Below are 11,814 nucleotides of genomic sequence, written 5' to 3' on the forward strand. Positions count from 1 at the left end.
TCACAACAAATTAATTTATTTTTACTAATTGTTTACAAATTTATTTAAAAGAAAAAAATAATAAAGAATGCCCATCAAACTGAGATAAAAAGAATGGAAACAAAATTGAGAAGAACCATCCACCTTTTTTTTACCTGTGTACGCTAGGTGCAAAGCCACTTAAAAGCATATGGTAAATAAAGAGAAATACAAAATAAAAGAAATATTAATTTATATAATAGATGGCGTATAAATAAAATCTAAAATAAATTATATTTTGTTTTATCAGTTAATTTATTTTTGAGATAATAAACCACTTAATTAAGTGAATGAATAGTTTACTCAAGAGACTTTATTGATTAAAATAAAATTTATGCTTATTTATAAAAAATATTAATCATGTTGTTTTAAATCCGACCAGGTTTAAGTAACAAATAAAATGTGATATCTATAAATAATGAAATACAGCATACATTCAATTTTGGACCTAGAGCTACCATTTTTATAAATAATCTTAAAATTGATTTGTGACTTAATTGTTGTAATAAATAATTATCTTTAGATATCATCTGCTCAGAGAGTTAAGTATCACATGATTCGTTTAATTTTATGTTGCGCAACTCATACTACTACTAAACCTATCCTATCTCATCTCTACTATTCTACTTATATAGATTCAAATCCACCAATCACCGTGCAGTATCAATTAATTTTAATTTCTTTACATAATATTGATGTTAAATATAAGTCCGCAAGTAAATAATATTTGATTGTAAAAAATGGCATTTTTAGAAGAATAAAATTGAGCGCGAGGAAATTAATAAATAACGATAAATTATATTGCAAAATTTAAGACTCTACCCCAGCAACTCACTTTGTGACTGACATAAGCGGGAAGCGGTGCGGTTTGTCTTGTTCGTCCCTGCGAGGAAATTAATTAATCAAGTTCTTTTATCCTTCTAAGAATCGCGTAAAATAATGTCAATCAAAAAGGCGGTGGTTTTAATAAATAATAATAAAATTTATCCAAAAATAAATTCGGAATTAATTCTTCGTTCAAATTATATTATAAAAAATATTTAGGAAAAAGTGTTTATGAGTCAACAAAAAAGAGCGGTGCGCGCGCCGGTATTTTATCGATTTAATTGTTAAAAAAAATGTTTTATCTTCCCCGAATAAATAATTACGAAATATATACAACACAATAGATAGATTAGAATGACATGTTATAAATATTTAAAAATGTGACACACATCAATCACGAGTTTCTTTCGGTTATGTAGATAGATTCGCCGGGTGTCAGTAAAATAAATACATTCATATATAATATATTTACACAATATTTATATTCATCAAACCTTGTTTACTTTTACTACACTTTGTTTACTTCGATTTGACATAGCAGTTTTCTCGTCTTATTCCTAAATATTCTTCCCGTAGTCGTTCCGTTCGGTGTGCTCCCAATTTGAAAAGTTGGTGATGCGACTGGCGGGGCGAATGCGGAATCAAGTATGTGGCGATAGGTCCAAAACACAAAAGGCAATTCCTGAAAAGGAAAAGCCAAATATTTTTATTTCTATCCTCTAAAGCCCAGTCTACTAGAATCTATACAGATACCTTCTATATTTTTAAATATTCCTATTTTTATAGTCTAGCCGACTCACAAATAGTGGCAAGCCAAGTCGACTAGCTTCGACTCGAGCCTAGTTTCAAGTCGATAAAACAACTCCGACTTGAATCGACTTAGTGAGCCTAAAGCTCATCTATCTCCAGATCTCTAACTAGATTCTATACAGATACCTTCTATATTTAATATTCCTATTTTTAGTCTACACTCACAAATAGTGTTGTTAAACGGCTAAGCCAAGTCGACTTAGCTTCGACTCGAGCCTATTTCTAATCGATAAAACAACTCCCACTCTAATCGACTTAGTGAGCCGACTACTGCGGCTTCGTTTAGTTGATTCGCTGGGTCTGCTCAATTTTTTTTATTTATAAGTAAATTATATTTACTTAAACGACTAACTCAAGTGTAAGTTAAAATTGTTAAATTTTGTGGATTACTGATTAATGTGAACAAAAATTATAATAAGAATATTTATCTCATAACTAATAATGGTTCTGGACCCTCGGCTTCCTTAATTTGGTGGAAATTTTGATAACATGAACTTAATAAGCCTGCTCAAGAGTTGGCGTCGGCTCAGGAATCAGCTCAAGCCGACTTTGGGCCGATATTTTATTTGTTTGTTAAACTCAACTTGGTACTAAACTTAAAGTTGAAAAATTGATTGAGGCTTAAGCCGGTTCATTGAAACATTTGAGTCGGATCATGGCTCAGAATTTAGCAAAATCTTCAGACTTACATAATATTTTTTTGAATAAAATATTGAGTTATCCGTTTTTAAAAATCGGCTCAAAAATGGCCGTTTAACAACACTACCCAAAATTTAACAATTTAGTAATATAATTTACTTACAAATAAAAATTGAGCAGACCCATAGAGTCGATTAAACGAGCCAACTAAGTGAGCCGACTAAGCGAGTCGGCTCATGCGACTTCTTGATCGGTTTGAGTCGAAGCTGTTTTTTACGACTACGACTCGAGTCGCAAGTTGTAAGAACTCTACTTTTTAGCAACACTACTCACCAAACCTTATGTCGTCCCGTAGCTATAACTTTGAGCTTATTTCTTCCCCTCATTATATTTTAAAAAACTGCCCAACAAAATTAAATCTATAAATAAAAATTCTTATTTAATAAAAACGAACCGGACATTTCATAATTTCCGACCTTTCATTAAAATCTTGATATATTTTTTTGAATTTCAAACTCATATAGCCAAATGTTTTAAATGCAGCTTTTAAAAGTAGTGCGCCATCGCTACTGCTTTTTTTCAAAAAAGTATTTTAAAAGATTTTTTACATATCTCTTTTCCATAAGTAAAAATTATTGAATGATTAAAATTTTAACTATATAATTTATAACATTTCCACACTGTCATCCTCATCCCCAAACTAGAGCGATGATTAGATTAGAAAATATGAGCTCTTAACAATCGTTTAACACTAGCACTTTATGGCAATGCACTATTAAATTTAACATATTTCTTATAAGAAAAATAATCAAATATAATTATTTGAGTATTCTTATATTTAAAAAAATGCATCTAGAAAGTTTCATTTACAATAGTATTATTATTTTAAAATAAAATTGAATGAAATGAAAATCAGCTTTATTAAATAAATTTGCGATATGAAGGGTATAAATAAATAATTTCAACATAGCGAATGATTTAGGATTCAGAATTATTTATTGATAGTGATACAAACCTATTTTGAAGGATATTTTTTTGTTTCAACCTTCTTTTTTATTTTAAACATGCCACTATTTTTTCTCTTTTAAGGTGTGTCCAATATATCAAAAAAAAATAAGATTTTAGCTAACTCACTAACTAGCGGGGCTAAACATCAGGGAGTAAAATCGCAAATAAAAGAATTTAATTGCATATGAAAAAATTATTAAAATATAAAAACGATAAAAAAAGTGGAATTGTTTAATGTGCGGCAAAATTTGTAAAAAAACGGGCTGTATAAAGTGCACCAAATGTTCCGAATGGGCATATTCAAGTTGTGCTAGGAATGATCCATTTTTAAATTTTTATTCTTTATAAATACTCTGTGTTCATTATAACAATAAAAATTTTGTGTGTTGAATTGTAAATTTGTCACTCAACCCCAAAGGTCTTGCTATCTTACACACCGCCGTAGTTAAATAGTAATAAGCACTACTTTTGCATAACCCTAAAAAGCGCTCTAAGTATAGAAGGATGAAAGCCTTTTTGAAATTTGTAAAATAAAATTAAAATTTTATGGTAAAAGAACAAAATCCCATAACTATTTATCCTTTTGAGATAGTAATTTTTAAAAGTAACTAGTTACTCTTCAAAAGTAACTTTTAATAAAAAAGCTCAAAATTTCCATTAAGATCTTAGAAAGATTTATCATATTATTATTATTAACAAATTTATATATCATGTTCTGAACTCCATAACTTTAAATGATAGGAGTAGAGGCTTAGTAGCACATCTGTATGTTGTAAAATATTTTAAATTTAAATTTTTCACTTCAAATAATCAATCTAATATTTGGGTAGTTTAATTTTTCAAAAGGGGGTGTATCATTAATTTATTTTTCTGGAATCCCCACCTTTTGTCTCTTAGCATCTTTTCCTTTAAAAATTTGGCACGACCCGGGGGGAATTTAGTATTTGCCTGGTCCAACAAAATTTTTTCCCAGAACCGATTTCAATTTTTTTTGCTAAGGTTGCTCACTCCGGTTTTATATTTTACTAAAGTTTTCCCGCCCGATTTTTTTTAAAATCCATATTATATTTTTTTCAATATAAGTCCTAACCTGAAATACTTTTGGTTGAATACCAAAATAGACAACTATATATGATATTGGGGACCAGGTGCGTACGCAGGAATTTAGTCTGGGGGGGGGGGGGGGGATAATAAATTTTTTAAAGAAATATTATTGTTTTTAAATATCAAGCATAAATTTATTAGGACTAATAACTATTTCTAATACACAATTTTAAATTTATGTGAATTATAAAAAAATTATATGTAAAGAATCACTTACAAAATAGAAATTTGAATTTTTTGAGCCTTTACCTAAAAAGTTTCTTAGGAATAATTGTATTTTGTATGTTATATATTTGCAATGTAAAATCCAATCTTCGTTGGGATTGAGCTAATTTTTCAACTATCTCATCCTTGCTTGTCGTTAAATGCCTATGAATATTCAAAAGATCCAAACCTTTCAATTTACTTTCAGATGTTGTACTTCTTGGTATGTTTTTCAGAGACCTGCAGGCATGGCCCCCGGGCCGAACAGTAATTTAATTTTTCTAAATATATCCGGGCCGGGCCCGAAATTTTTTTTAAAAAAACCGGGCCATAAAAAATCTTTAAAAAAAATCCGGGCCGTGCCCAGCATATGGTACTTCTGCAGGCCTCTGTTATTCATCTTAAAAAAGAGAATGTTCACTCCTTAATTTACTAATGGAAAGAGTTTATAAACCCTTTTAATACATTGAGAATTTAATCTAAAATGAGTTATTCACTAGTAAGGCATCATAATATACTTTAACATCTTCATGATAAAAATCTAACAAATATTTTTTTTTGTCACCATCTGAAAAAGGTTGAGAAGGCTTTTGTGGAAGTAATATTTGCAGATTGGTGAGTGCTGCATGATGAATTAAAAACCCATTCATTTATTTGGGTTATAATTGTATTTCTACTGATCCTATATTAATGTTTTAACTATAAGCTTGCCTTGCTGCAAGTCGAGAGAGACAAATATTAAACACGTATAGCTCTGCTTTTGACTTAACAATAATATAAAAAATATGAGATTCTTCATCAACATTCGCCCTAATTTCCTTGAATTCTAATAAAATGCTCTCCGCTATTCTTATCTTCTTAATCAAGTCAATGTCATGTTTTTGAAAAGTAATACTTAAAATAGTTGTATAATTAAATAATACATTCTAATGAGAAATAAAATTTAGAATAAGCATTGAATCCAATAATTTTCTTGCAGGAAATATTTCTTTCAGGCCATTGTGATATTTCAGTAATAACAAATAATTGGCTCTTCTAATCCTTAAAAGCTGTTACTGCTTGATGGCAGATACTCTATCTCGTTGTATAAGGTTGCAATTTCTTTCTCCCTGACAAGAAGTTTCAGAAATAATTATTATTTGACTAGAAATTTGAAAATGGTAGATAAATATTACGCCACTAAAAATTTGAACGCCGGAAAACTTGAAATCGAAATTAATTGATAAAATAACTTATGAATGTGATAATAAATATAATTAAATATATATTTAATATGAGATACGAATGAATATTTGCAAATATAAATTAATATAAACAATAATATTTTTAAAAAATATATCCGGCATTAAAAACATTATACTTAATGGATTTTCCTATCTATCAAATATCAGAATTCATCAAATAAGTCTAATTCTCTAGTATTTCTGCCTCCAGTAATAATTACCTTGTTTTGAGATAAAATTAAATAACCTAATAAAAATAAATCGTCATCATTAGAATTATAAGCCAACAGACGTGTACCAAGCGAAAAGGGAGACCCTCATAACAAAAATTTTTTAAAAAATATATAAGATTTTCGTGAATTGTTAAGTGCAAACGATTCTATTTCAAATAGAATTATATTATATTTTAAATTTTAGTATAAATATTTCTTTCTTTGTGTGTAATAATATGAAAATTTTGGGTGCGGTCCAAAGTCTTTTCAAAAATAAAATAGCATTTATATATTATGTATCTTAACTAGATTTCGTAAATTACAATAATAATTTTATATTTTAAATATAGTATACTTTCTTACATTTTTTAAAATAGATATAAGATAATTTTGTCAGCCAAAAAAAATTTATTTTATTTATTTATACTAACAACTATGATTAGACAACATTTCTTAGAGTATGTAAAAATTGTCAGATATCCAAAAAAGACAGTATTTGGTGAATATAATTATTTCCGAGACGTCTTTTGATACAAGAAAAAAGAAACTGCAAAGAGCATGCCCGACAAGATGGAGCCTTCGTCATCAAGTTGTTACAGCACTTTTGAATCTAGAAGACCTAATTTGAATGCCCTTGAAATATTAGAATGGCCCGAACCTAGATACATTATTAGATTCAATATGATAGCTAAATTTTTTATGTATTGAATATATTAATAAATTATTTGATTACACCGGCCAATATTTAAGAAAATGACTATGAGAATCGTGAATATTATTATGTTATACTTGAAAATTAATAGATAATATCGAACATTTCACGAATGTGATTGTTGAGACGAAAGTTAAATTATATGTGAGAAAACAAATGGTTTCAATGTTAACATGGACATCTTTTTTTTCTTTTTAGATTTCACCTTTTCTGGTGGTAAGCTCCTTCAATATCTCTCTCCACTTTATGTTATTCATGTTATCTCTTTTATCTAATTATATTTCTTCATATTGGCTCTAACTTGTTTTGGCTATCTTTTACGTTTATTCATCACTTCCAATAGGCCTTCTCATCGTGTGTCCATACCACCTAAGTTTGCACTTTAAACTTCCTAATATTCTTGTACTTCGCACCTTATCCTTTCTACCCCAGCAAAGATTATTATCTCATGTTCTATTGTTCAAAAAAAATATAATCCATTAATTTAACATTTTTTTGAATTAATCATTATGGGTGTAAGGGAGAACTATTTATTAATCATCAAATAAAGAAATCTTTTTTTCCTTATAGATTAATTTACAATAAAAAAAACAAGGCATTAAATAAATAGGTTATTTGACCATAAATAAATATCTCATGATGAAGTTCATAGGAATTTAATTTGTTTCAAATTGGGCTTATATGGACAGATAGAGGAAAATAATTCAAGTGTTTTTATAATTATATTTAATAATGAGATGGTGGATATTTTCCGTAACATTTTAATTAAGCCATAATATTTTATCATGAGATCCAGAAGGTTGAATTTATTAGACAAATTCTTTGAGAGTTTTGTTAGCATTTCTCAAACAAAATTGATACTATTTTTAAATTTATATCGGTGCGAAATTCTTAAAATAATGTGTCATTTTCCCAAAAATGTAGCAATTACAAATGGAAAGGGCCTGAGAGCATTGCAAAAGTCTACAATGAGTGGATACTTAGCTATGCGGGATAAGAAAAGTGAACATGGGCTCGCTGATCTATTTTTTTCCCTAATACGATGGGAAGGCTGTTTAGGGTTGTGGGCTAATTAAATCCTTAATTCATATATTCCAAGTTTAGTTATTTTAACCTTTCATTTTTATAACACAAAAATAATTTTTAATGTATTCATAATTGCAATCATTTATGACTAAATCTTCATATAAAAAATTTTTTTTAGTTCCACAAGGATAAAGAATCTATATTAAACATTACAAAAGGATAACTATCGTGGTAACAATTTTTAGTAAACTAGTGTGTGCCTGTCAATATAAAACCGATCTTTTATATTCTATAAAGCAATTGATTGCTAAGACATATTTTTTTAAAAAAGGTGTAATTATTTAGGATAGTCTTTTATATTCTAATGTTATGAATTTAAATTTAATCAATTAAAAGTGATTACAAATAGAATTAATTTACGATTCTTATTATATATATTCATTGTATAAATATTATTTATAATAATTAGAAGACATAAATTTTTTAATTCTAAGAAAAATTAGTGTTTTGAATTATTATTTCTTTTTGTATTTAACCATATTTAAAGCAAATAAGAAGATGGTTAAAATTATCAAACGATTAGAAAAAAAATAATAATAAAACTATAAAAAATATTACATGTTTTTCAAAATTTCTATTGTCTTTTCAATTTACTATTTTAGGAATATTAAAAAATTATATTTTTAAGGGGATGGACAGGTAAAAGTAATATGATAAAGGATAAACATTGTCATCTATTTCTTAATGTAATAAAACATAATAGATATTAATAATTTTAATTAAAAAAAAATGCAAACCTATATATAGTGATACCCGATCAACGAATCATTTAAATATAATTTTAAAACTTATAATAAAATAATTTAAGATAACTATATTATTAAATTATATTTTTTTTTGATATAATAAAGTATCGATGGAATTCAAATGTATAAATAAAAATGCTCAGAATTTATATGAGAAATTCAATGAAAAAAAAGGGGAGGACAGCGGAATCTCTGACCAAACATCAGGTTCCTCCTGCAACTTCAGTGTTATATCAGATACACTGAGCACGATCGATAAGGATAGCAATCGAGATTCAGCATGCATCAAAGATACGATTCACTCCATTGCCAAACCGATAGATTCTAAAATTTTGATGTATAAAGTCGTGGATAAATTGGTAGACTCAACTCTGGCCGCGAATAAAAGTTCTAACCTTCAAATGAAGTTTGAAATAAGAAATCCTTATCCAAATGAAATACGAAAAATATATGATTGGAGGAAAGAAGAATTTGGCCATAGAACTCATTGGGATTATTTTATGTCGCTTTACAATTGTTATCCATCTGGCTGGATAGTCGCAGTTGATGAAAAGGGCAAGATATTAGGTATATTAATATATAAAAAAATGTTATTTATTCACGATTAATAATAAAATAGGATATAAAAATTCAAGATCAACTAATTATTATTTATTATTATGTAATAGGATCAATATTTGCAATGAATATGAACGACGATCAAGCCTTTGGTGGAATATTCGCTGTTAAAAAATCATACAGATGCCATGGAATCGGTGGTCAATTATGGAAGGTCCGTTTAAATCACATTGGTAATCGCAATTTCGGAATCAATGCTGTCGAATCTCGAATAGTACCGAACGAAAAACTAGGAATGAAACTAGCATTCAGAAGTAAATTAATATATCCCAAAAATATATAGAATTTATTTTTTTCCCCTTATAATATAGTGTCAAAATATTACGGAAGACTTACTTCGAGCGTCATTAATGCTTTCAAGCTCAAATTTATCCATAAATCTGACGATTATACCTTTAATAAATTGTCCAACATACAACAAATCTCTCAAGGAAATGACAAATCTCTGATGCGTTTACTCATAGACTATGACACGCAGATAAATACGGTATCTCGTTCTCAATTTATAGAAGAGGCAGTGAGCCATTATGAACACACGATAACTATTGTATGCACAGAAGATATCACTATTATAAAAAATGATAATAAAATAGAAAAGTTTCCTAAAGTAGTTGGATACGGAATGTTGAAGCCTACTATCGAAGGTTACTCCATACAGCCCCTCCATGCAAATTCTCCAGATATTGCAGAATCGATATTCAGACATTTGCTTAATTACATGACACCTAATTCCCTCATTGACATAACAATAATCGACGATGACAGAAAATTCCCTGCCAAGACGTTGACCGATGCCTTAGAAAATATGGCTCGCCTAAGATGCGTTAAAAACATCATAGCAAATTTGGAACTCGAACTAGAATACCACTTGTATCGGATGTATTCAAAAGGTGACGTTTCTTTGCCCACCAATAAAGTGTTCGCCATGAATAGTTCCGAGGCATTTTCGTTGTAAAAGAAAATAATTTTTGATATTTTGTACAAACGCATTTGAATTTGTATACCATTTTATATATACTATAAATTTTGTCTTTATTTAGTTCATACTATAATATTAATAAAAGATAAATATTATAACTTTACATTTTATTTCGTCCAAATTAAGTTAAAAAAATAAAAGGAAACGTCAAAAAATTTAGAATCTTACTCAAGAGATATTAAGCCACTAAAGTGAAAGAAAATATTTTCAATATTCGTCAGATTTACTTAATACTACATATGATACTTCAAAAAAAATCCTACATTTGAAAAAAAGTAACGTGTTAGTTATCGTTACCTTGTGAAAAAACGAAACGCCTTATTTAAAAAAAGCTACGCGATATAAAAAATTTAATACTATTTTAAAATTATCAAAACTACTTCAAGTATAATCATTATCGACATAAATTATAATCGATGAATGTTTCTACAAAAATTATGACTTTTGAAATCTAAACGGTGATTAGTCATGAGGAGCATAACATGTCTTCAAAATGTTACGTTAATTTTCTAACAAATAAGGTGTTCAGTAGTGTTGTTAAAACGCCGCTAGTCGCGACCCCGACCCAAAGCTCGGGTCGTTTTATTCGACTCCGACTCAATGTTTGGGTCGTTTTTTTCGACTTCGACCCGAGTTCAAGCCGAAAAAAACGACTTCGACCCAAAATATGGGTCGTTTTTTTCGACTTCGACCCAAGCCCAAGCCGAAAAAAACGACCTCGACCCAAAATATGGGTCGTTTTTTACGACTCCGACTCAAAATTTGGGTTGTATTTTTCGACTCAAACTTGAAATTTGGGTCGTATTTTTCGACTCAAACTTGAAGTTAGGGTCGCATTTTTCGACTCCAACTTGAAGTTTAGATCGTATTTTTCGACTCCAACTCAAAGTTTGGGTCGTTTTTCTGACTCAGACTCAAACATCGGGTCGTTTTATTCAATCCGACCCAAAATATGGATCGTTTTTTTTAAGACGCCTTAAAGTTAGGGTTGCTTTTTTTCACCTAACCAAATATGAACTTTTTCAAATTTTTTTAAAGGAAATAGCTAAAAATATATATTCTAAACATGTTAAATTAAAAATTCAGTGAGGATGTATCATAGATAGGTGACATTTGTCATATTCGTTATTTTTGAACCTTTTTTAATTTTTTAAAGGAAATAGCTAAAAATATATATTCTAAACATGTTAAATTAAAAATTCAGTGAGGATGTATCACAGATAAGGGACAAAAAATGGTTATTATATATACGAGTAGTTAGGTACATAATAATCCTTAAGTGATAAAATGAGATGCTAATATATTTCTTGTAATTTTAATTTATAATAAAATTCTTAAATATGTTATTGTCATAGACTGGGTTAGAAAATCAACTATCACATAAACTCATCTATGTTTTATTCATATTATATTTTTAAGTTTGAGGATATAAAAATATTTCTTCTTTGAAGTTACTAGTTAGGATAAAATTTACTTGGCACATCTTACAATGATATTTATACCTTGTTTTTTTTTTCGAGAATAAATTTTATGCGATATCTCTTGAAGGAAATTACATATCATTGTACAGAGAATTAACTTTGTATATATTATCTGCACCCATATCTTTTATATCAATCTCTATCGATGA

At 28.5% G+C, this 11,814-nt stretch overlaps 1 protein-coding gene across 1 annotated transcript; it reads left to right on the forward strand.

The window, feature by feature from the left end:
- Positions 1 to 7,654: 7,654 nt before the first annotated feature.
- Positions 7,655 to 10,182, forward strand: LOC135930132 (uncharacterized). The gene is made up of 4 exons (XM_065466918.1): positions 7,655 to 7,757; positions 8,693 to 9,154; positions 9,256 to 9,459; positions 9,517 to 10,182. The coding sequence occupies exons 1-4, from the start codon at positions 7,655 to 7,657 to the stop codon at positions 10,158 to 10,160; spliced, it is 1,413 nt and encodes a 470-aa protein (XP_065322990.1). The 3' UTR covers positions 10,161 to 10,182.
- Positions 10,183 to 11,814: the final 1,632 nt, after the last annotated feature.

The sequence above is a fragment of the Gordionus sp. m RMFG-2023 genome, chromosome 5 (genome assembly GCF_954871325.1).
Source record: "Gordionus sp. m RMFG-2023 chromosome 5, tfGorSpeb1-WG-v2, whole genome shotgun sequence".
In the NCBI taxonomy this organism is placed as follows: domain Eukaryota; kingdom Metazoa; phylum Nematomorpha; class Gordioida; order Chordodea; family Parachordodidae; genus Gordionus; species Gordionus sp. m RMFG-2023.

Bases quoted from the DNA above. Each gene is read 5' to 3' on its own strand.
- LOC135930132 (XM_065466918.1), top strand. From the start codon at position 7,655: ATGTGTCATTTTCCCAAAAATGTAGCAATTACAAATGGAAAGGGCCTG. The intron at 7,758-8,692 runs GTGAACATGGGC...GATATAATAAAG, and splicing joins AGCTATGCGGGATAAGAAAA to TATCGATGGAATTCAAATGT. The intron at 9,460-9,516 runs GTAAATTAATAT...CTTATAATATAG, and splicing joins AATGAAACTAGCATTCAGAA to TGTCAAAATATTACGGAAGA.